Genomic DNA, 25,751 nt, shown 5'->3' with positions numbered 1-25,751 from the left:
ACTCTGTTGTAAGAAGGGAGACACTTTGTGTTTATATCATATTCCAAGAGTGTCCCAGCATGTACTGGACTGTGCTGAAAGCTACTGCAGTCTCTCTCTGAGGCAGTTTCCCCATATCTGCTAATCACATGAAGGAGACACAAAGAATGTTAGTCTTTTATTTTAGTCTGAATTAAAAATATTCCTTAAAAAAACCCAACACACAACCATGGATGGAATAAGTTTTCACAGTCACGATATGACTTGCTGTAAGACAACAAGGATAAGTAATAGCCCAGACAGTTGGATAAAAGTTTGCACCTTTATGAATTGTGGGGTGAGGGAAGAGGTTAACAGTTCCTATGCTTCACATCCAGTCAGAAGGAGCATAACTAAATGCATGGCCTGCATTTAGACACTGCAGCATGGCTTTGGTAGGCTCTTAGCCTATAAGGCTTGTTTCCAGCATTTACTAAGTGCTACTCAAATGCTACAGTCCTGACTGTAGCAATGGAACCAAATCCCTTGGTGTCAGGATACTGTGCTCTGGTTTGCACTACAAGATAAATTCAGGAGGGCTGTGGTAGAGCTTGCATAGCCCTCCAAGTTCACTTATACTCATTGGAAAGGACTCAAGAGAGGAGGATTGTATTCATTTCTAAGGTCTGCTGGACAGTGGGTGACTGCTGACTTGACCAGAGCTGTGACACAAACTGGCCTTCAGACTGAGAAAGAGATAAACATAGATCAATGTCACAGAGGAAAACCTCTGCTGTGAACAAAATTAGGAATCTAGACCCATATATCAAGCTTTTATCAAATTCATCTGCTAAGCAAAAGTAGGGCTTAGCCTAGCAGCTCAAAGGGTTTCAGAAAACATGATTTTCTGAAAGTTTTAGAAGTGTTCACTTTTATCTAGTGTTTGCAATATTATACAACAAAGCATAATCCAGACCCACTTTGCGAGCAATGACAGAAAAGCCAGGTACATGTTTTCTCCAATATCCTAAAGTTCCCGTTAACTCATATAATTTCTTCTTTGATGGGGGCACCTGTATTTGTTCCGATTCCTTGAAAGTGTCTGGAGGAGCTACTGCATTGGCTGCATCTACCAAGTACCCAAAATTTCTTGGTCCTTGACATTTTTCAGGCTGATTTCAATTTCTGCTTCATGTAATGCTTCCCATAATTGTTGCTGCTTCTCCCATCTTGTCGTGGGAATCTCCTTCAATTAGAGTATCATCTATATATTAGTATAGTTTCACATCTGGGGGGAGTGAGACTAAAAATTCAGCAAGATGGAGCAATCATGGGTGAATCTACCTTGGAGGGAGCCTATTAAAAAACTAAAACCGATGAGAGAACAACTGCTAAGAAAGCAAGAACAGGAAAAAATAAACAATTGCAATTACAAACAATGCACCAAGTAGTCTTGATAGATCTCAAGGTGAAGAGTATGCTCAAAATGCCAGAAGCCTCTTCAGCCAAAAGTTGCAACATGTTCTAATGAGACTGAAGTCTGTGAGATGGGGCAGAAGGCATTTGAGGGGGCTTTTGACAGGAGGAGTAGAGGCTGTGGTGTGGAGAGCACCATTCCCACTCTCCTGATAGAGTCCAAAATCCTGAAGTACATATGAGGTGAATCCAGCACAGCTGCAGTCTTGAAAGTGTTTACTTAATGCAACAGGTTAAGAAGGGACCTATCTTTGAGATGCAAAGGATGGAGAGCTTGCTAAAACCCCCAGTTCATACCTTCTCAAGTCATGAAGTTGCCTCAGGTGATTCCAGTCTACAGAATTCACTTTTCTTGAGGAAAGAGACCTCCAGTGCCTGTGCTTTGCAAGAGGACTCAAGTGTGATCAGACAGAAAATCAAGAGAAAAAATGAGTAACTGGGCAAAGAAATTATTCTGATAGGAAGTGCCAGTGTGGTAACACGTGATGATCAGTGTGATAATACCAGATGGCCAAAGTTGAACAACAGCCTAAAAGAAGCACAACAAAGCTTGAGACAATGCCACTTACACTTTGATGTAAGTGGGAGACATTTTGTTAGGGGAGCTTGAGTGTAACCCATGCCTTAAGCTTTGGGCATAGAGGCCAGCTTCTGCTTCAAGTTTTCAGCAAGCTTGTCCATGAACTCAAAGGTGTTCAGGTAATCAGAGCGTGTGACACTGGTGGGGCAAACAAAACAAGACATATTAGCTGTACAGACTCTCAAATAACCAAAGCAGAGGAAGACTTTTCAAGGAACTCTTATGTTTTGTCTCTAAAACCAAAATAGTTCTCTCCTGCTCATGATGCTGGGTTTTTCTGCCATAAGGCTCTGGGAAGAGGTAGCCAGGTGATATTTTACAGTTATGTACTTCTTCATTTATTACGATCTGCCCAACATAGCTATAGTGTCATACAAAAAATATAAACCTTTGCAGTTCCTTTTTTACTTTTTTCTCCCATTCATTTGGTGCAATAGCAAGGAGAGAGAAATCTGGCCTAAGCTGCTTGGATCAGGGAGTGTCTCATGTTCATTTTACAACACTGGGTGCAGCAAGTCCTGTGAGACAGACTCCTGTTCTTTACCATACTAAAAATAACATTCCAGCCAATGCTGTTCAGAACCATCATGTAAAATAGCCTTCTCTAGACATGGCTGGTTATTTAATGTACTTACTTAGGCAGACCTTTGATGCAGGCAGCAAGGTCCTTTGTCATGAAGCCAGATTCAATGGTCTCAATGCAAACTTCTTCCAGGGCAGCTGCAAAGTTCCCAAGGCTAGTGTTGTTGTCCAGCTTAGCTCTGTGAGCGAGGCCTCTTGTCCATGCGAAGATGGAGGCTGAGAGAGAACACTGGATTATTCTATCCATCTAGAACTGTTATGGGGAACAATAACTGGATTTTTAAATACCAATAAAATGGAAAGCAGACTGAAAAAAGATAGAAAATCTGGTATGGGAAAGAACAGTCATCTTCATCTCGGTATCCTTCGCCTTTTGTAGAATTAAAAAAAAAAACCAGAGCAGACTTTAGAAACTACACACTGCCTCCAGTAATCTCTCTATGCATGTCATTTTATCTTCTTTGTGCCCAAATCAGAAAGAATGACAGGTGGTAGGACTCTGTAGTTACAGAAAATGTGACAGAATGGTGAAGTCCTTTTCCTAACACTACATTATGCTCTGGCGTCTCTATGCAAATTTAGAGGATTCTCTCCCTCATATCCCATTCCAAGTACCCTTACACTTTGAGTGTGTACATGGCTTGGGGTGTGGTTGGTTCTTCTGGGCCATCAGAATGAGGAGTAAAATAAAAAACAACCAACCTAAACCTTAAGGCCTTGTGGCTATAAATAGTCTCCTGAAGAGTGAGTGCATAAAGGGTAGGTTAGGTCTAGCTTATTGCTTGCACTCAACTCCATGCCAGCCTGTTTTTTGCTTCAGGCTGTAGCTGTGTCTGTAGAGATAAGGAGAAGCTGACTTAAGTCAGAAGAGGATGGTGGGGGTGTATTCCCTTGCCTCCCTCAGGCCACGCTGTGATGTGAGAAATGCTCATTAGGCCTTGGCCTTGACAAACCACACCTGGACTAAGCCCTTCTCAAGCTTATCAGAAATCCAGGAACTAGAAGTGTCTAATGAGCACCTTTTTTTCATTAACAGCTTTGGAAAGGTATTTTTCTTGCCTGAGTAACAATCAAAGTTGAGTAATATTTTTGTTACTGAACTTTCAAAGAAAGTTACTGACTTGAATTACAGCCAGGATGGAAAATGACTATGACTAAAGCCCATTCTCTTGTGACCCCATGAACAGTAACCCAAAGTGACCCCTCAAGCTCTCAATTATAAGGATTTAATGCATACTATACCCTAGTCTCTAACAACCCTTCAAACAGCAGCCCAAAGCGACATCTTTTGGAGGTCACAGTTTCCAGAAGATACATGTGGAATCACAAAATAGTCTGAGTTGCAAGGGACACAGAAGGATCACTGAATCCAACTCCATTGAACCCTTGGTGTTATTAGCAACATGCTCTGAGACCATCTCAAGAGAAGGAGCTAATGTGTGTGTCTCAAACACTGAAGGCTGTAGAGCCAATCATGGGCTTTTGGTACTGACATGCCATGAAAAAGAACAAGACTGGGCTGGAAAAAAGGGGCCACGTGGAAACAGGAGAGCACTTTTCCATGAGAAAGAACCACAAGACAGTACAGTGCAAGCACAGGAATGAGTGGCAGGAAGTGGGCATGGAGTATAGGGTGGGATTGAGGCCAAACACCCCCAAAGTCCTCCCATTTCCAGACAGGCCTGAAAGAATGGACTGCACTTGATGACTAATGTACATAAAAAGCAGGAAATCTGTCCATAAAAAGGTCCTCTCCCCTCTCAAGCCCAGGTGGTGCAACCAGGGTCCTGGACATCTCAGCAGCTAGACCAATGCAGCTGGATCAGTACTGAAACCAGGATTGGTGATCTATTTTTCTCTCTTTTCTCCTCTTTTTCTTCCTTTAATTACCTCTTTTTTTTTCACTCTTTCTATTTGTCTTTTCCTTCCTTTAATTCATCTTTCCCTCTTTAATTCCTCTCTTCCCTTTCACCCTGCCCTTTATCCAAAACCCACTGCTGTGTGATTATACAGTAGGTCAGGACTAACAGAGCGATTTCTATGCCATGTGTGTAATTAACTGATGTGCTTTTGGATTGTTTGCAGACCCTCTCTGCCATTTATTTTGATCAATGAGCATTTAAGAATCTTAGGTACTTCCATCCCCTTAAGAGTCGTCACCATCTCTGGAAGAAAAATGCATTATGACCTGCAAGTTTCACCACTAAGTGGTACAGTTGTCTACAGAAAGGGTGTAGACGTTCTTACTCTAAACCTGCTCTTTCATGTGTAGAGATGATAAAGGGCAGTGAAAAGCAGCTCACCAATGGGGTTAGTGGAGGTTTCCTGGCCTTTCTGGTGCATGCGGTAGTGACGAGTAACTGTCCCGTGAGCAGCTTCTGCTTCAACAGTCTTGCCATCAGGGCAGATCAGCACACTGGTCATCATCCCCAGAGAGCCATAGCCTACAACATACAAGTTTCAAAAGTTCAGTGTCTCCTCTGGACAGCTCCCTCAAATTTCCCCTTCATCTCCCTATCCTACAATCCCCCTACATCTTCCCACTGATATGAAAATTCCCTCTCAGCAGAGCTGCAGTAGTGGTTCTGCAATTAACACATCAAAATCACAGTTCATCTGAACATAAAGTCCAGCTGAAATATGAGATACAGATATACAGACATTCTGCACCATTTCAAGAAAATTAGTTTTCTCATCTAATTTGCAGGACAAATTTCTACTGAAAATGTACAGTAAGAGAACAGTAAGTGTTGGGCTGCTTGTCTTTCACACAGGGTGACAGGAAACAAAATATCTTATCTGCTCTTGTGAGAGGAACCAGCAACTTCTGATATTGGACATTCACATCAGTTCTAACCCTGTAAGTTTCAGAGACTTCCATGTTTGAATGCTGCTTTGTTTAACACACATCCTTGTTTTGTGGGAGGCAGTTTAGTGGCATTACTTCAGAAAGAGTGTGTTACATAAAGCCACACATCTCATCCTGTGGAATTCTGCATCCATATTTGTTTTGGCACCAAAGGTGTTATATAAGATTTTGATCAAACATTGCAATTATGTAAAGTTAAACATATAAATCCTTACACCTGACAGGTAGCTTTAGGTTCTGAAAGTTTTATGACTTATCTGCAGAGCACCTGCCATCACACTCAGCAGCAGCCAGTTTAACTCAAGCTGTCAGTGACAGAGAACCAGCTGTCTAAATACCGTCCATTAGAATAGAAAGCTTACCAGTGGTCATGTGGTAGAAACTTCCCTCCTGTAAATAAATACAACTACAGAGTCTACGTCCAATAGATTTTCTTGTAAAAGCAAAATCAGAATTTTTTGACTGCCTGATACCTTCATGACTGGCAACAGGCTTGAAATACAAGTTTTGAAACCCAACACCACATCCTGGGCCATTCCATTAAGATGTGACAGAAGGACACAAGAGACTACCACTAAGCCTGCTTCAGTGTGGCACATGAAGCACCTCATACCTTGTGCAACAGAGTCAGACTGCACATCCCCATCATAGTTCTTGCAGGCCCAGACAAAACCTCCTTCAGATTTCAGGGCCTGAGCAACCATGTCATCAATGAGCCTGTGCTCATACCAGATCTTTTTGGCTTCAAACTCGGACTTGTATTCTCTAAAAAACAAAAGCCAAAACACCTTGTCATACAAACAGGGAATTGCACAGTTTGTACATAGAGAGGTGCACAGAGATAAAACAAAAAAAACCCTGCATTCTCTTTACTCTTTTTCCCTTGTCTGCTAGGCTATAGCAAGGCTGCTCAGAGTCATAGAGGCACCCACAGAGAATCTGTGGCTTTATTAGAAGATACAGACACCACAGGCACATTTAGCAGAGCTTTCTGCACCAAGTATTGTGCCTTGCAGGACAAGGGAGACTGTGACAGAGCTGGCATCCCCTGTGCCCTTAAAGTGTTGCTGAGTGTCTGAAAAAGCAACTCACAAGGCTGGAAAGGATGTTCCTGTTGCAGACTTACACACTGCAGTAGGAAGTACACAACTGATTACCTGTCATAGATGTCTTGGAAGATGTCTTTGAAGCGGCCATCGTATCTCTTCAGAATGGTGTTTTTGGTGCTCATGTAGAGGGGCCAGCCTTTAGACAGTGCCATTTGGAAGGAACTGTGGGCAAAATCCTTGATAGACTGGTCAAGATTGTACATTCCCATGGCTACACCACCACAACCTGTTAGTAGAGGAAGACCAAATAAGAATCAACTAGATTTAGTTTTGGTTTAAGACTTTTATTCTCCCATAGCGTATTCTGGCTGGCAGGCAGACTGGTGGCTCTCCTCAGGTGTCTTAATCTTGTTCTCAGTTTAAGGTTGGTTCTTTCAGAAGAAGATTTGCTTTGCATTATCGGCTCAAAGCTCCAGCAGTTCTGTGACGCATGGATAGGAAGTTGGTTTTGTTTTACAGGCAAGTACATCTTAATAATGTGATCTAATCCCTCTAAGAAGTTTTGTTCTAATCCAGCCCAAGTACTCAAGCACACTGTGACAGAAGTGAATGTACTTGAACTCCTACTAGCCATTTAAGCAAGTCTTTTTCTATCAAAGCAGCAGGCAGCAGTTTGGAGCAGGAGGTCTCAAAGCCAGAAATGGATGTGCTCACACCTTAAATGCTTTGCACCTTCTGAATTAACTCCAGCAATAAAGGACTGCTTTGCCTAGCTCAGGAAAACAAGACTCCACTTGAATTCCTGCATTTTTTTCAGCACATGTATGGCCTACCCTGCTGCTTTGATCCACCCGCTCAGGCTCACTTCTAGCAAATTGTGGGAAGAATGTGCCCATCGTGTGGGTGCTCAGGCAAGTCCTGATACATCATACAAGTGCTCAGGCAAGTCCTGATACATCATACTGAGGAACTATCAACATTCACATGACTTTGATTAAGGCAGATGTGTTAGAAGCACAAATGGAAGTGTGCTGAACTTGCAGCCCAGTTCACCTAGAAGAAAGCAGCACTCAGATCATGGAAGAGGATGATTGTGGGTGAAAGTAGGGTCTAGAGCTTCATGAGAAAGCTGTGTCATTTTCAGAGCACAACTCTGTGTTTCTAGTGAAAAGTAGATACCATGTACTTAATTTTAAGCACTTCGCTACCACCATCTATCTAGTTTTTGTACAGTACCAATATTAGGGATCTTTGTTCTAGAAACACACAGAATTTTAAAATACCTTTCCTAATATCCATTTGTTCTTACATCCAGATAGTTGTTACTCTATGGACATACATGCAGAATGAAGAGAGGAAGCCAGAGGAGGTTTATCTACTTGCCAAGATAGCAATGTCATTTAAAGTTGATATTGACAGAGAATGAAATTCCTGTTGTTACATATTGTCCCTGTACATTCCCTATGGAGTCAAGGACAGTTCAGGGTGTGATCAGCTACAGAGACTGTGTCCTCTGGAACCATGATTTCATGGTTGCTGGATGACAGCTATTAAGTTTTATTCAATCAGCTATTTTCATACATATAAAAGAAAATCCTTATTGCAAACGTGCAATCCTACTGCTTCCTAAAAATCTCTTGATTCAGTATCAAGGTTGAACATATTAGTACAGCAAAAAGACAAGCTTCCCTTAATAATTTGGGAGATATGCTGGCACAACAGTTATCTCTGGGGAGGGCAGCTCCCTAGAGCAACAGCAGTAATCTGCCATCTTTGCACGTCCCTGCTTTCTGCTTGCTGATGCAATGCAGAGCAGCAAATCAGACTGGCAGCTGGATGGCCACACATCTCCAACACAGGCTCACCAGTCATCTGTCAAATGAAAACAGATTAGGACTGGCCATGAAGCAGTGAACTCCAGATGAAAGGCTATGCAACAAGAGATGTAGGTTCTTATGAGCAAGCATGCCAGAGAAATCAAGTATTACAAAGGAGGGTCATATGTCAATCTTGGTAGCTGTTTGCCAAACCAACTGCATGCAAACAAGGATGTTGTGATTTACATGGTTTCATTTTTTGTAGCTAAGACCAAACCACTGCACACATAGATCACTGTAAGACTTTAAATCCTGAACCCTTTGATTAATGATAGACAAGAGACATAACCTGTATGATGTTTTCCCGAATCCTGCCCCTAGAGAAAACAGCCTGAGTTCTGGCAACACATGTGTAACTGCTTCCATTAACAAAGCCTAGCAATGTCAGGACTCCTCCTGAGCCTTGCAATGTCTGCAACCAGCACAACAATAGGGAGAAGAGTGACACCAAAACCTTTGGGACTGCATCTATAAAAAGTTACAGCCTACACAGTCAGGAGCATTCTTGTGAAATCCTCTTTCCACCTGAGAGAGTAAGTGTTCTAATTTCTATTGAGCAAATAAAAAGACTGCTACATCAAGAAGGGCAAAAATCGCAAAACAAAATAAACCCAGAAAGAACTGCACATGGATTGTTCTCAAATATATCTCCCCTTAGGACAAGCCTAGTTTACATAGTAAGTTTGCCTCTGATCAGAGAGAAAAACATATGCTGCTACCAGAGTCATCATATAAGGAGCATGACAGGTGGCCAATCCAATATGATTGTCTTCTTGATGTTCTTGTCTCTTTGATCCCAGGAAGATTTCAAGGTACTTTCAGTACTTGACAAATAAATGAAGAAGGCCCAAGCTTTCTCCCCCACTCTACCTCAAAACCGTATTTTATCATCAAACAGATCTGACTGATAATTCAAGGCTGAATTAAATCCAAAAATATCAATATATCAGTTTTAACCACTAATTAGAAAAAAATACCTACTTTCAAAATTATGGACCAGATATGTGACTGGTTTGCCTCCATCTGTGGGAGTGTAGGTCATCTCTACTTTTCCAGGCCCAGGTACCACAAAATCGGTTGCTCTGTACTGTTAAAAAAAAAAAAAAAGAATTAACATGGTAATTTATCTATCAGGAATAGAGAACCATAAAAGACAGTCCTCATTTGTGAGGGCTGTTTACAGAAAAACAGTGGTACTAAAAACCCCATAAAGTAGACTTTTTATTCAGCCATATTGCCATTGGATTATTTTACTAGAGATTAGAAAGACAGAAGTCATGGAACCACTCAGGCTGGAAAAGACTCTTAAGATCATCAAGTCCAACAGCTAACCCAGCACTGCCAAGAACACCACTAAACTGTATCCTTGAATAGTCAAAAGTCTGCCTCTTTTAGAAGCAATCTTCCTCTTTAGGGGAAAGCTCACAGATTCTTGGGCCCCATCAATTGGCAGAGAATCTACTTTTGCAGATGCGCTGAAGTTTTAAAGTACAGTGTGTTGTGTGGTTGGTAGGTAGAAAGGCGGGTAGAAGCCAGGCTCCTCTCCTGGCTTCAAAAAAGCCATTTATATTACAACTGCTGATCTTGTAAGTAACAGGGTTCATTCATCATACAAGATGACATTGGAAAGGCCAACCTGTAGTAAGAGTCTTTGAAGTTAAAACCATTAAGTATTTAAATGATGCCTCATCTTCCCAATTGTCCTGAACAGTACTATTTAAGGTTGCATCTCCTTGAAATTTGTTACTCTTTTTCATGTAGTTTCCCTTCTATCAAGGGAATCTGTTCCCTGAGCTGTTCTGAAGTTCGTATCTTGCTCCTAAGTCCTTTGTATGTTCTTATATTGTTCCTTTCACTTTAATCTCATACTTTTGCAGGGTTTCAATCCTTCCCCTTTAATCCACTGTCTCCTATTATTTTGACCTCAATTGTTCACAACCTTTAAGGATGTTGAATCCCATTATTTTCTAGTGTCAGGGTTCTGCAATTATTTTCCTCTTGAAAATTTATTATTTTACCTTCCTATAGTAGGTAATCTAATGATTTGCCCTCAGTTTGCAGGTCTAGCCACCTATTCAAGCACTTAGCTCTTGTAGAAGACTTTTCTTTTGCCATATTTGGTAGCTTTATAGCATATGATTGCCCATGGAGAACAGTATGACTGATTCTTATCTGCCAGGCTACCCAAAGGGCACAACCTGTGAACCGTTCCAGGCTTTCCACAGCCTTGTACTATTATCAGGAGAGTTTTGATAAACGAGGTTTCTCCCTACTTCTGTACCACAGCCTGATGTGCCCAGGTCAGACACCAACTCTGCAGGTGTGCTGTACAAGTTAAAGCAGCAGATCACAGTTAAAAAAAAAAAAAAAAAAATTTAAACAGAACAAAACCACACCCCCATATGGAAGGCAATTTTGCCCACTTCTAGAAATCACTCATTTTTATCCATTTTTGCTGTGAGCAACATTTGACACCAGAAACTCCTGCAAAGTAAGAAGGTGGGCAGTGTAAAGGGTATTTGCTAAAGTTGTTCTTATGTAGGATAAAGTGTTCTAGAGAAGTGAAGAAGAATAACCTAGCAGAGTTAAGTGTCTAAGTTCAGGCCTATATAATCCAAGTGCAGGTTTCTGAATGCTGTTTATTCAGTGACACTGCTCAAGGAAGAGAGGCACGAACCAGGCTCTCCCACACTTGCCAGGTGCAGTACAAAGAAAGTGCTAGCACGTATGTGCTCCCAGGTGGAATACAAGGGCACAGGGATGTCTAAGTCTTGGTAGCTCTATACCAGTCAGGAATAAGCCTGTTAAGACAAAAAGAGGGGTAAACACTGAGGTGACTCACTTGATCTCCATAAGCGTGACGGCCGATGACAATGGGTTTCACCCATCCAGACACCAGCCGGGGAATGTTCTTGCAGATAATAGCCTCTCTGAAGACAGTGCCACCTAGGATGTTTCTAATTGTGCCATTGGGAGACTTCCACATCTGCTTCAACTTGAACTCCTCCACTCTCTTCTCATCAGGAGTGATGGTTGCACACTTTATGCCAACGTTGTATTTCTTTATGGCTTCAGCAGCTTCCATAGTTACTTTATCACTTGTAGCATCACGATGCTCAATGCCCAAGTCATAGCTGTAGCAAACCCACACACATGGTCAGGACTTTCCAGGACATTTGTAAGTGTTCAACAGGTAAAAAACAAGACACCATATGTGCTTGTGAGTGTAGTTGCAGCATTCTGCCACAACTGAAGTTATCCCTCTTCCAGTGCAAATGCTGCTGGACTGGAAGAAAAGACTTATACAGTGACATTTTTCCTTTTAGTGGAGGCTGGTAGGAGATAAGAGAAAGGAGAGCTTCATTTTATGGCTAAGGTTTGCTTAGGGACAGTATCTCCTCTGCTTTGCCTTTTGAGCTTCCTACAACTGGCACCTGTCAGCTAAGGGTTTTAATTGTATGGAGCAGCAAAATCCTCAGATGAATATGAGCCTTTATTTCAAACCTCTTGTGCTGAAGGCTCTGGGTTCCTTCATGTACTGAGCACATGAAGCTATACTACACTTAAAAACTGCTTTGACAATGGACCCACAATCCTGCTCTGGCAGCAAAACTGCCAATATTCCTCTCAAACATGAGAGGAAGGTCATTTCCATACTCACTGTTTTAATAGCTTTTGGAGAACAATGGGTGCCCAGCATGGGACATGCCTGAAGCACCGCCAGCTGTACATGAATCCAGCCATTGTGCTGCCTCAGCCAGGGGTTTGCTTGCCCTCCTTCCGCCCTCTTTGAAAAGGGATGCTCTCCACACTGTGTGCATGTATTATGCTGCTGGGTTCCTGTCTGCCTGGTTCCCAACACCAGCAAGCAGAAAGCCTGATGTAGGTGCCACACAAATGTCAGAGGAAGAGATCAGACTTGTGAGTTTAATTATGGCAGATACCACTGAAGGCCTCTGTCCACATGGCTAGGAGCAATGTAGCTGAATACTTCTCTAATAACTATAGCTCAGTGGCCAGAAAAGGAAGAGATTATTTATTCTGCTTGTCCAGGTGCTATAGATAGCATGTCTCTTTTGCTGTTCCCAGCTGCTAGTATTTGTTTTTGTCCAGAAAGGAGTAGAGGAGCACAGCCTAGCTTCAGGGAGTAATTGCAACAGTTAGCTCACATTGTCAACAGCAGAGCTCAGGCTCACAGCCATCAGGGCAGAGTCTGTGCCCTACACACACCCTTTTGTCCTCTGGGGAGATCTTCAATCAGGCACAGCAAGAAGCCATAAGCCCACTCAGGGGTGCAGGATACTATGCTTCAAGTCATAGAGTGACTGAAACAGCCCATGTTTCTTCTCACTGTTTAGGCTGCAGGTAGTCATGCAGACTGCTCAGGTGCTGGAAACCCCAAGACGCTGGAGATCAAAATACAGGCCACATCTGAGAGCCTTTCTTAGAGGCACAGTACAGGCAAAACGCTAACTCACAATTCGGCATGCACTGCTTACTGCTGTGAGGAACCCGGGAGGGGATGCTTCCCGTGCTGAATGAAAATCCAGCAACACTTACTGACACATGCAAACCTCAGCACAAAGCAGCTGAATGTCACAGAGTCATTACCTGTGCAAATCCAGATCTACATAAGGAAAAATCAGCTTTTCTTTAATCAGTTCCCAGATGACCCGTGTCATTTCATCTCCTTGCATCTCCACAACGGAGCCTCCATGGATTTTTTTAGACATCTTGAACTGCAATAGGCATAAAAAATTACAATCTAAGTTAAAAGCTACCAATAGATGCATCCTGCATTTTTACAACATAACTAGGCAAGGCAGTAAAATAGCATACAGGATCTCTCCAAAAAGTCCTGAAAATAACTTCAGTTTATCCTTAGTTTTATGCTACATGGATTTTCCTTAAAGCCCCAGCTCCTAGAGAGATCTATGAGAGGATAAAAAGGAAGGTTAATTTCTTCACAATTAAGAGTATGGGCTTTAATTATGACTGTATAAAAAAATAAAAAATATGTCCAAATTCTTCTCCCAAGTTCCTCAGAAATAGATTAGCACTGTTTACTTTTGGATTTCATAAGTTCTAGTCCAGCTGCCTGCTTCTCCACCTTTTTCTGAAAATCAGGGGTTAATGGACATGATTACAATGACAGCTCATACTGCTGAAACTACTAAGATTAATATATTGTGAGCTTCTTTATTAACTTTGTCCCCCAGGAAGGAAGGAAACAGGTAGAAAAAGCCAAGGGCTACACATCAAGAGTATTATCTCATGGCAAGCTTTAGATTTGTTTGCTGCAGGGAACAGAGGTTTTCCAAGCCTAAAAAAAACCCAAAAAAACACTTGAACTCTGCCCTTCTATTTGCACTTTGTCAAGGCAACCTCAGAAGGCATTGAAATGCTCTAAAGTGCCCTTCTTTCCAACAGCCACAGTTTCTTGGGTCTGGGCTCCGATTATGCAAGAGCTATGACTAGGCAAGTTCCTCCTTCCAGACACTCCTGTGCAGCTGCTGGGATACTACAGTGACAGAGCAAGACCAAGGGCCAGGAATGACTTGATCCAGAATGAAGGGTCCTACTGTATGCGGGATCTGTTCATCTAGGCCAAGTCATTCTGAGGTGTGAGGCTTGCAGAGCAGGGGCCTCACATTACAAGCATATTGGAACACTATCCCAGGGTTAATTATTTTTTTAAAATTAAAATAACTTGTGCTGCATTTCCAAAATCCAATCTATTAGACAATTTTAGTCTGGGAAGAGAAGAAACTTTCTAAGCTATGCTCACAGAATCAAGCTTTTCCAAACATTTTAAAGTGAAAAAACAAACAAACAAAAAAAACCAAAACAAAAAAAATTCAAAACACCACAAAAGACACCTCCCCCCAAAAAAAAAGCAAAAACCAAAAAAAACTAACCAAATCCCCCAAACCAAAATCCCCCACAACAAAAACCCCACAATATCCCGCCCCAAATAATTGAAAAAGTAAAATCAGGTGGTGTTACTGAGACTCAGTTTAAAAGACAAACCACTTCAGGCATTTCTATCCCTAACACAAACAGTACCTTGGTTTATATTGAGCCTCTCTAGTCCTCAAGGAGAACCTGAACTTCACATGACCTCAGTCTATCTGAAATCAGTTTACTTATGAAAGTATTTTGAACCCAATATTCAATTGTGACTATCTAAAGAATAAGGTCTGTATCATAGTCCATGGCCTAGGCATAGAATTACTACTCTTGGAGAGTTCAGTTTTGCTTTTGGCACTATCTGAGAAAGAGTCTGATTCATTTAAGTAAAAACATAGACAGGTACAAACCCAGAAAGCAGTGCTTGTTTTGTGGTTTGGTTCCCCTTAACTAAGACAAATCAGACTAGGTCAGTCATAGCAATCAGTTTGGCTTCAGAACTATTCCACGCTGCTGTCACGCAGAGAACAAAAGGCAGATGAAACACACCTCTACTGATGAGTGGGAGCAACAGCTTCTTCAACGACTCTGGCAGCATCCAACATGTTTACGTGATCTTGGCCCAGGTACTGGCACTTTTCCCCTCCTCAACAACCAGTGTCCTCAGTTTCTCTATGAACTGGGGCAGTACTGCAGTAGCACCCTTCTGCACACCAGCCAACATGCCGAGAGGCTCTTCTAGAGAGCACATTCCCTAGAGTTCAACTCTGTCACTCCTGCCCTCTGATTTTATACTGAACTGCCAAAATCCAGCATGGTCTTTCTCCTGCAGCAGCTCTTCTTTAAATATGCTTAACCCAGGCACACAGCCAAGGCAACTCAGAAGAAGCAATCTATTTCCAAATACCTCTCTGTCCCGCGGAAGGGCTCGGGCCTACGGGCAATAATTAACTATTGCAGCAAGTCCGTAACTCCGGTGCACAGCTGCTCTCTCTGGAGGAGGCGGCTCGCAGGGGGCACGGAGCGGGTGGCTGGCACCAACCGAGCTCTCGGCTACACTCGCTCCTGACAAGGCGGTCTGGTGGCACACGGGGGATTTTCCCAGGGCCGCGGGCAGCAGCCACGGCCGAGGCTGAAATCCCGGCACGGGCACGGCCGCGGCCGCTCCCCGAACGGGAGGGACAGGCGAGCGCCCCGAGCCCGGCTCGCACCAGGGACACCAGCGGCTAGCGGGAGGCCCGAGGACTGCATGGGGACACTGCCTAGCCCACTGCAGGGCAGGCGACCCCGGGGCGCAGCACCCTCAGCGCCTCAGCGAGACTCGCGGCGGGCGGGGCTCGGCTGCAGGGTCCCGCCCGCACCGAGGGAAAAGAGCCCTTAAACACAACCCTGGCCTTGGGGGACCCGCTGCGGGGCGCCGCCCCCGGCAGAGAAAGCACAAAGGGTGCCGTGCGGCCGCCGAGCCCTTTACCTGCAGGCCAGGCCAGGCCGCTCCGTTCCGGTCCGTTCCGTGCGGCGGTGCGGGGCCGATGCGGGGCCGGGCCCTGAGCAGGGCCCTTTATGCGGCCGCGCCCCCGCCCCGCCCCGCCGCCGCGGCGCCCCCTGCTGGCCGCGCGCGGCCCCTCCCCCGGCCGCGGCGCGAGGCCGCCCCGTGCGAGGGGCCCGCGGCAGCTCGCGCCGCGCTGCCGCCGCTCCGGGCGGGGCCCGTTCCGCGCTCCGCCACCCCGCAGTGAGTGCCCGCCGGCACGGGGAGCCCGCTGGCTCCGGGGGATCGGGCGTGGCCCAGGGACAGCGCCGCAGCCCAGCCCGGGGATGCGGTACCCACAAGCAGGCGTGGGCTCGTCCGCTGGCGCTGGGGCGGCGGTGTCGACACCACGGCCCCTGGGGCAGCAGCGGGCAGCTCTCTGGGGCTGGGGCGAGGCGGGGAGCGTGGCCAGGGAGGAATCTCGGGGCGGAAATAGAAGAGAAGGAAATATTAATGAAACACGGTGTACGCCGACTTCCCGGGAGACACGCCAGCCGGCCGCACTGCCGACGCTCCCGAGGCGGCAGCCCGGGTGTGCCGCGCCCCGGCGGAGCCGCCGCGAGCGGCCGCGGGGCGGGGCCGGGCGCTGCCGGCGGGTGGAGTGCGCGGAGCCTCGATTGGCCATGCCTGGCGGGAGCGGCGCGGTTGGCAGGCGGTTGGTCGGGGCTGGCGGCGCTGCCGGCCGGGCGGTGAAGGAGGAGCGGCGGAGCCGTCCCAGCGCCGGCACCGCGCCCGGCCGGTGAGCGCAGCCGGGCAGCGGGTGAGCGCAGCCGGGCAGCGGGTGAGCCCGGCCCGCCAGCACCGCTCTGCGGGCCCCTTGTTCCGCGAACCTTCTTGGCGCTGCCCGGGCCGGCCCCCGGTGGCGCCGGCGGCGACTCTCCGGGCCTCGCTGCCCACCGCGTCCGCGCCGTCCCGTCGCGGGCGACCTGCGGGTCTGCCGCCCCAGGCGAGGAAGGCGGCGGTGTCCCTCCAGAGGGGGAGAGCGAAGCAGCTGTCTGCTGCGCAGAGGCTGGAGGGGAAGCGTGTGTGTCGCGCAGCTATGTGTGGATGCGGGTGGTTTTGCAGCCGGCTGTGTTATGCAGGTGCCCGGAGCCGTGTGTGTGTAAGGAGTGGCCGTATCCTCCTGGCCCTGGCATTGCGGTCAGTGGTGTGGGACGCAGGATGTCCCGGCGGTGCGTGTGAGGAGGGAGGCTCACAGCCACCTGCGTACTCCGTGTTTTGTCCGTGATGAGTTGGTGATTGCTGAGGCTGCAGCTTCGAGTGGGTTTAGATACATTCCCCGTGGCTCCTGGTGAGGATCCTGCGAGGAATGTACTCTGGTCGGTATGTGCACCTTGCTTCCTCATTTCCCATATTATACAAATAAGTGAGTTTTTTTTGGTTTCTTGTGGTGGGATGGGGGTAATATTTTCCCTTTAGTGGGACAGCTAAAGCATAGAAAGTCTGATAGATCCCACAGCTAGTGTGTTGTACGGTACAGAAAATCTAGGAGTTTCTGGAGTTAATGCCTGGTATATTGCTATGTTTTTCATTAGTTTTAATTAAACCAATGCTGCTGTGACAGAAACAGTTATTATGGCTCTTTTTCCCCTTGATATGCAAGGGGAAAATAAGATCACATATATATTTAATGCATATTCAATTACTTGCTTGTAACTCTTATCTTACTGGGCTATTGTCAGTTGCAGAAATATGAACATAGTTTCCTACAAAACTGTTTAACTTCATAAGGGGATGTTCAATGTGGCAGCGTGTGTGAAGGTACACCCTTCTTGCATGTTCAGCATTTAAAAAGCAAACTATTAGTTGCCTTAGGATTGAAGAAACAATTCCAAATTTACCTGAAGAGTGTGTTTCAAGGAAAATGTTCCATGAACTCTTGTGTTTAAGTGTATTCAAATCACCTGTTTGATTAATCCTGGCAAAATGAACAACAAAACAACATACCCTGATTTACAGGGCAGAGGGATGTGGAAGACATAAAGAATCTGAACAAAGTTTTGCTTGAAATTAGTAAATGATGCCTCTCTGCTTTCTTTCCAGTGAAGAAAAGGACATGTGAATAGCAAAAGAAACTCTGAGTTGGAGGTGCTTACTGTACAGAGCAATAAGTTGAAGTCCACTGAGAAGTCATGTGAATGACTTGCAGATACATCTTTTTGGCATTCTTTGTAGGAATAGTCAAACCTTGCCACAGGAGCTGCCTGCAGCTTGTTAGCACTTTCAGTGTCACTTGCTGATCACGTTCATTTTCTGTGGACTGCACAGATTTCTTTCAGTGTGGCTTCTTGAAACTTGAAAGAAAATATTTTAGTCAGCAATATATGCCTGTATGTTCTAGGGAACAATTGTGGGAACTGGAAATCCTTATTTCATGAAGAAGTGTGTATCAGCTGCTAAGCAGGAAGTAGGCTCATAAAGGGTTTTGATCATCAGCACAGGTAAAAATTAGCCATCACTCATAGGTTTCATTAGCTCCCTGTATTCCTACTCTGTCAAACATTTAACTGAATTTTGCTTAAACGAAGATTAAGGTAGTAAGCACCTTAGCCTAGCAGGCTAGAAATGCAGGCTGAGTGAGGTGTTGTGAAAGAAACTGGGTATCTGATCAGCTTAAAGAGTATAGGTTGGGAAAAAGTATGACTCTTGGCTGTATGGAAGCTTTGGTATGCAGAAAATAGGGTTTAGAAATATGGCTTCTCCTAGTACAGAAAGTGGTTTGGGATTTTTGCTTGTTTTTCCTAAATGGAGCTGCTCCAGAAAACAAGGATGTTTGAAGGTGTTAGATTTGACAGCAAATCAAAAAACCACAGTTTGAGTTGCTTCCCTGCTAACTTGCACAAGGGCCTGTATTGTAATGCAGAGAGGAGGGAAACAGTTTCCCACCAAAATTAATATTTCAGTCTTGTTTTTGTTTGTAGTTCATTCTACTTCTCATTCTGAAGTTAATCTGGCCAAACAACAACTCTGCCTTGTGCTTGCTCAGGCATGCCTGTTTTCAGTTTTGTTACAAGGGCTGCAGAAATCACAGCATTAGGAGAAGAGCTAAAACTTCTTTGTGATATGTTTGCAGAGTCTCCATTTGAAAACTTCAAGTTCTCATAAACCTCTACTGCAGAGTGTCATGGTTGTTTGCTTTGTTGCTCTGGATGTTTAACTAGGCACTCTGGATTATGTTCTGCAGAGGTGCTGTTCTCTTGTCAGTGGCTGGGCAGGGGGCATGGGCTCCTCTGGCATTCTTGATCTGTGCTAATAGCAGATGCCTGTGGTCAGGCATGTGAATGTCTGTCCTCTGGGATCTAATGAGACACCTCCTGTTCAGAAGACTGATGAGGTTCTGTTTCACCAGCCCTTGTGTAATGTGTGTTGCTGACCTCTTTCCAGGGCACCTGAAATGGCTGCAGATGACAAACGCTCTCCCACACTGGACTCTACCAGTGATCTACCTCGTTCTCCCAGCAGTCCATCTCATCTCACTCACTTCAAACCCCTGACTCCTGACCAGGACGAGCCTCCTTTTAAATCAGCTTACAGTTCTTTTGTAAATCTCTTCCGTTTCAGCAAAGGTGAGTGCTGGGGGGATGTGTGGGCATGGCTTGTGCATGCTGTTTGCTGCTTGTAAAAACAGCTCTGAAAATAGGAGCATAATGTCAAAGGGATGATATCAGCTCTTTGGTGAGGGATGTTGCATCTTGCTTTTGGGTGATGTAGGAGAGTTTTATAATGAGAGAAGATAGCCAGCGTCTTGCTGCTGGAAATCTGTAGCTGCCAATGAAAGTCAAAGACAAACCATTTAGCAGGTAGTATTGTAGAGATTCTTGCTTGACATCAGAATTTCCTTTGCCTGTATGATTTTTTTTTTTGAGGATGAAACTAGGAGTAACCCTCTGCCAGCCTGTGTGCTTGTCTTTCCAGTGCAAGTTCTTACTTCAGACTTCATCCACGTCTCTCCTTCCTGTGCATCTCATACCTGCAGCTGGGTGACAGCTGAGCTGCAGTAAAGCAGGAAGTCCACACTTAATTTGCATGGCTTAGGTGTTCCCCATCAAGAAGTTTAAGGTGTTGTGAAAGTTTTGTATATTAAAAAGTATTACATGGTTTTGGCCTTTGTGCTGCATGCATCATTAAATATGTTTTCAGTGGGCAAACTCTGAAAGAACTGTGTGAGTTCCTTTTTGTTTCAAAGAATGATCCTGCAAAGAATGGTGAATGAATGCACCTGGATTTTGTGCAAAGTCTGTGTATCTCTTTACTAGATATGGCACACTGGTCAGCTGGTTTTGTTTAGTCTGTTCATTATCCAGCTTTGTTAAGCATACTTCAGCAATGTTTGAGCTGGGGGAAAAGAGCCAACAGCTTTTTGTGTAACTGATCTGTTCAGACTCTTCTTATGCAGAATGAAAAATAATTACTTGGTATGACTGCTATTAGTTTGCATACTAGAGTAGCACCTGTCATTGCTAATTTACTGAAAGTAGCATAAAATGTGGTCAATATTGGCTTCACTTGTTTTTTTTTTTTCTGACAAATGTAGCTAGAGTCAGCAATATCTTTTGTTAAGTGAATGGGAAAACAACCTTGAAACAACACATGATATGTGCATCTTACTGGAATCAATGAGATCCTGTCTATACTTGATCTGCTGATGGAAATTAAAGGCTGTGGTAACTTTACTGTTACCTCAGTACTAGCTTGTAAAATAACTGAAAGTCTCTTTTTAAGGCAGATGCTGATAGTCAAGTGTAGCTATTCTGTTTTGTAAGAATAATTCACATTCATATTCAAGAATAATCTGCCACCATTTTTTTTGACTAGAGAATTTCTGAAATAGCCTGAGCCTTGAAGACAGCCTCCTGTCCTGTTTCAATTATGTGTATAGTACTTCTAAAACTAAAAATTAATTTGTTTTGTTTAATCATGATCCAAAAGAGCTATTTGTGAGAATTTTTTTCAACCTTAGCTTTGCATGTACTACTGGTTTTCTTTATCATGTCTGAACAGGTGGTTTCTTGCTTTTTGTCAACTCTAGATGATGGCAGACTTTCATCCCCAGCAGAGAGAGCAGAGGCAGGACAGAGTGATCCACAGGCATTGAGTGGTGGCTGGTCCAGTCCTCAGCATCCCACGAGGGCTCAGTCTCTAAGATCACCAATTGCTTACAAAAAACAACTGAGTGGTGAGCTGCAAAGAAGATCTTCTGCAACTCTGGGTAATTTCAGCTCTTTGTTCTGTAAGTCAATGTTACGCTAGCCAGGATGCTTCAGGGTGAGATGGAAGGATGTGAACAAAGGCTCACTGAGTGTCTGCATTCATAGCAGAATTTAGTATCAGGCTGCACTGCTTCTGTTAGTGAGGTTGCTCTTTAACCTCATAACCCTACACCCTTCTTGGTGTTCCAGCAAGACATCTTGTTGGGCCTCTGCTCTTTTAATTGGAAAACAGTCTGGAACAGGAGAAGCTGCCAAAACACATACAGTGTTTTAAAGTTGCCTGAACTTTGATCCTGAGCATTTCTGCTTTGTCTTGAGAAACTACAGTTTCTTAAAATCCACAAGCTAACTCTAACTTTAGTGCTTAGTCTGGATGGATTTGGTGTTTGGGTCTTCAAGGGAGTTGTAAATGAAGGTTTTTGCTTGTAGTTGTTTCGAGGAGAATTGAATAGGAAATTATGGCTACTATTTTTTTTTTTATTCCTGCCTAAACTATTTCCAGATTCTGTACTGAATCTTTTAGCTGGTATATGGACTGATTGTAATTTCAAGGGTCCAACTTGTAATGGCTTTATGAAGATGTGAAAGAGCTAGGAAGTAGATTACAGGGGTCCCTTTTGAGATCTGACTGGTTACTGTTGGCTGTTGATGATAGCATTGAGGAAACTGCTAAACAGGGTAACAATCCTGTGCAAGGCTGTATTTCCAAGAGTGTGGTACCTAGTGCAAACAAATCAGATCCTAAATGTTGTTAATGTGTGTGGGATTTTCAGAAAAATGTGTGATTTTGGTAGCTAGGAAAAGGTCTAGTACAGAGAATAGCATTTTTACCTAGGTCATTTGCATGCTTAGTTAAACATGTTCATCAGCTTCCTCCTTGCCCTCTAGTACTATTTGATCTTTTTAGTTGTACTTCTTCCAATGAACTAATTAAGGAGGTTAATTAATTAATTAATTAGGGATTTTTTTTTTGTTTGCTTGCGCTCTTTCTTAAAGAATTTTCTCAAATGTCTCAAGAACAGCCATATGCTCTTGGCTGATAAGCCAATTTACTTTTCCTTACTATCTCTTGTAAATCACATGGAAATTGCCTGAGGATTAGATGTTAGAAACCTTCAGGTGAAGTATGTTGCTTGATACTCAGAAGGCAGAAGTAATCTTGCTGTTTGACTTCCTCTGGGATTAGGCAGCCAGGGAATAAGATTTAGTTTAAGGTGTGTGGGAGGAAGTGTTTCTGTATTATTCCAGCTCTTTTTCAGGACCTCTGTTCATATTGCTGGGTTTGGATGCAAGTATGCTGAGAAAAGTGTCATAATGAATTAGCCTGTAAAGAAGTAAAGTTAGGACAAGCAGGAAGAGATTTCTGTGGTACTGTGTGCTGAGCAGCCTGACTTGCTGTTGAATATTTTCTCCCAAACAACCTTGGTGCTGTAACAAACATGAGCTCTGTGTAACACATGTAAAAATGTACTGAATTAGTGAGAAGGTTTGGGGGAGTGTTTTAGGCCATCTCACTTTATTTGAAGAGGGGAAAAATACTTCTATTTTCCTTCTCTAAAAGTCAGGCATTGGATTTTTTGAAGCAAACTTTGGAAAAGTCTGACTTCAGTGACAGAGAGGTGTCTAATTGAGTTTTCTTGTAGCCCTGTGTCCACAGGCCTGTAAATCTCTCTCTAGGCTTTGCCATTACTTAGATACTTAATAACATGGGCAAGTGTAGGCAGGAAAATATATAAGCACCTCACAAAGGTCTCTCCAGCCTACTTGATCTTAAATAATGTATCAAGTTAAGCAAACAGAAATAAATAAAAGGCTTCTTCTGGTGCCTCTAAATAGTGATGAAATGAACTTGCTCTTGAAGATGCTGACCTTCACCCCTCATCTGTCCATTAATGTCTGTGCAGCACATCTCATTGCTTGGGGACCATGCTGTATGACAGCTGCAAGTGCAGAACAGTGTGGAGGCATGGTGGCTTTTGTAGGACACTGTCTGGCAGCAGTTATGTAGGGTTTCAGTTCTGTGCTTCCCTTCAGGACTGCTTACACAAAAGCATTATAATAGCTCCTTACTGACTTTTGTGAAAATAGGAGGAGCTATTGGATACCTGGCTTATGTCAGAGATGCTCTGAGTGTTGTGTGGATGAAGAACCAGTGCTGAGACTCTACAGTGGCTCCTGTGGCCTCTCTCGTGGGTAGTCTGTTGTATCATGGTGTGCTGGTTGTATTGGACTCCTGTGCTGTGCTGTCAGATGAGGGCTTTCAAGGTGCTGGATTGAACCAAAGAAGTCCAACAAAGAGACTTTTGTCACTGAGATAATGTCACAGCTTGCAAATCCTGTTTAAGGAGAACTGGAAATGCTGACTGCTGCAGAGGGAGCATGGGTAGTAAAAGCACTTCTAGCTTGTTACCCTGTCATGCAAGACAGTGCTGTTAATGCTAGACAATTGTAGCAGACTGGCAGTAATAGGGAGTGGCAAAGGAGATTAGCAGGAACAAAGGAATGGCCAATGATCATATGGGGGGAAGAAGTCCTGAGGAAAGCATGTGGTAGTTACTGGAAACCATTGTGGAGCGTGAGGTAATACCACAGCATCTTTTCTAACCAAAACAATTTTGGAACATTGTTATGAAATGAAGTTAAGGGCAGTTTTCCTACTTTTTATGGCAGTGATTTGAGGAAAATGTGATGTTGGAACTATGGTAAGGAACTCGATTATGAAATTTTATGCTATGGCAGCAAGTAATTGGAAAGCAATTTGTGTTATTTTATATCAGCAAAACTAGTATCTCTGGCAGAGGTGTTTTTTTATTGTTGAAATTGTGTGAATCTACCTCTTGTGTTAGTATATGGTCAGTTCTATAAACTGAAACTACAAGTTGCAACAAAGTAGTTCTTGTGGTGTTTTTGCCTTGTCATTCACTGTAAAATGAATGCTAAAATACTATAGTGAGTCATGAAACTCAGTGAAAACACATTTCTGTAATTTAGAGGTTTTTTCCCTAGGTTTTACCAAGAATCAGCAACCATAAATGCATATAGGAAGGATGACATTTACTGTTGAAATAAGTTAACTTTTTTTTTAAGCTGTAGGAGTTAAAATTTAACTTATAATAATGCAGTTTGGATCGGGGTAAGAGTGATTGGTAAGATTGATACATGGGAATTCCTTTTGAAGGATGGTGTTTTAGATAGTGTTTCCTTTACTGCAGGAATAACTTCTTACTTTCTTGCAATGCAGTGTTTTTCCTCAGAAAGGGAGAAATCTCACAATTGAGAAGGAAAAGAACCAGCTGAATTTTAATCTGAGTATCAGTCAACTTCTCTAATATAAATGGTTTGGCCATGTGCTGCTACTGCTAATGGCACATTTTTTCTTATGTGGATGACATCCTTCTGACCTTGTTTTATGGAACAGAGAAAAAGGCATTTAACTAACAAGACCCAGTGTGGAATTACCTGTGGCATTTCCTCAGTGCTGTATATGTCTGTTTTTGGAAGTCACTTGCCTGACAAGATTTATTGATAGTTAGGCAGTAGATCTGTTAATTCTTTGAATTGGAAGCAACATTCCTGGAAAGGACATAATCTTGAATTCAGAGGAAGTACCAGGAAGTAAATGCAGCATAGATCTTGTGATAGAAGTAAGGAGGAGCCAGAGGTTTCTTTGGTATTATCAATGTGTTCCTGAAATATGAAGGTCCCCTAGTCACCCTAAAATACTGAATTTTGTACTGCCCAAAAGTGTGTTTGATTTTTAAAAAGAAATCAGTTCCCAGTGGCTAGTTACAGAAATGGGTTTCTTTACTTAAAAAGGAAAATGTTGTGCATTCTTTGTTGTACATAGCAGCAAAGTGTGGGCTGATGGACTAAAAATACCTCCTAAGAAGCTGACAAGGAGGCATGTAGTCCCACAGTTCAGTCACATTAAGGGAGGGTTTTGGTGTGCTGCACATGAAGCAGTAGTGTAGCTGCTCCTGCACAGCAACAGTTAACGGGCGCCAGGCAGGGCTGTCAGCATTCCTGCTGACATCAGGGAGAGCTCCGGCAGTAAACACAGCAGCCATGTCTGCCCTTCCTGTACTAGGGGCAAGCTAAGTAAAACACTAGTCAGATGGAGAGCAACGGAGCTGGTAAGAAACTTTAAACCATTCAGGAAGTTATTAATCTAGGAGAAAGACTCTGAAAATGTTCAAGTGTTTAGGTAAATAGAGAACTGTGATTTCAAATCTTCCTGGAGAGAGGGAGCCTATTTGTAACTTGTTCAGCAATGCTTCAAAAGAAAAGAAATTAGCTGCATTGCATTTTTATTCAGGAAGTGTCTTTGCTATAGTTAATCAAGAATGGCTGTACAGATTCTCAACAGCCTGTTGTTTTTCTTAGGAAAAAACCAAAGTAAAAATCCCAAAACCCCTCAAAAATGTGAACTTCTGAATGCATTTTATTCTGAACTACTGTTTTTAATAGGAACTGAGCAATGGAGTCCTGATTTTTTGCTGTAGTAATTTATAAATAAGTTCAGGTTAAAGCATTGGCTTACACTACTCCTAGATTAATGTGTATATTGTAGCAATTATTTTGCAAATATTAGTATTCTAGAGGGCATTTTAAAAATTGGACCTCAGTGCTTTGTAACAGACTACTACAAGCTTCATCTATTAGGTTGAAAATCACTTCTTTCAAAGATGTTTTCATTCTCGGAGAAATTAAATGGC

General features: G+C 43.5%; 2 protein-coding genes across 9 annotated transcripts in view; one reads left to right on the top strand and one right to left on the bottom strand.

Moving 5' to 3' along the window:
• Positions 1–144: 144 nt before the first annotated feature.
• On the bottom strand, positions 145–15,882 carry IDH1 (isocitrate dehydrogenase (NADP(+)) 1). The gene is made up of 9 exons (XM_021531330.4): positions 15,773–15,882; positions 13,003–13,130; positions 11,234–11,525; positions 9,373–9,478; positions 6,623–6,800; positions 6,079–6,230; positions 4,900–5,040; positions 2,650–2,812; positions 145–2,152 (listed from the first exon to the last, which is right to left on the bottom strand). Exons 2-9 carry the CDS (start codon positions 13,122–13,124, stop codon positions 2,059–2,061), a joined length of 1,248 nt encoding a protein of 415 aa, XP_021387005.1. The 5' UTR covers positions 13,125–13,130; positions 15,773–15,882; the 3' UTR covers positions 145–2,058.
• Positions 15,883–15,929: 47 nt separating this feature from the next.
• Positions 15,930–25,751, top strand: part of PIKFYVE (phosphoinositide kinase, FYVE-type zinc finger containing) — a 63,354-nt gene continuing 53,532 nt past the window's right edge. For 2 of the 8 annotated variants that reach the window (XM_085585169.1, XM_085585168.1), the window contains exons 1-3: positions 16,458–16,565; positions 19,211–19,392; positions 20,856–21,056. In XM_085585169.1, the coding sequence (XP_085441295.1) occupies positions 19,221–19,392; positions 20,856–21,056 (373 nt within the window). In that variant the 5' untranslated portion in view covers positions 16,458–16,565; positions 19,211–19,220. Of the gene's footprint in view, positions 16,031–16,457; positions 16,608–16,660; positions 17,150–19,210; positions 19,393–20,855; positions 21,057–21,131; positions 25,170–25,751 lie in introns of those variants that run through there. The other 6 variants (XM_085585172.1, XM_021531312.3, XM_085585173.1 and 3 more) reach the window with 6 other exon arrangements.

This window comes from Lonchura striata, chromosome 7 (assembly GCF_050655825.1).
Source record: "Lonchura striata isolate lonStrDom1 chromosome 7, ASM5065582v1, whole genome shotgun sequence".
Lineage (NCBI taxonomy): Eukaryota > Metazoa > Chordata > Aves > Passeriformes > Estrildidae > Lonchura > Lonchura striata.
This window is presented reverse-complemented; position numbering and strand designations above follow the sequence as displayed.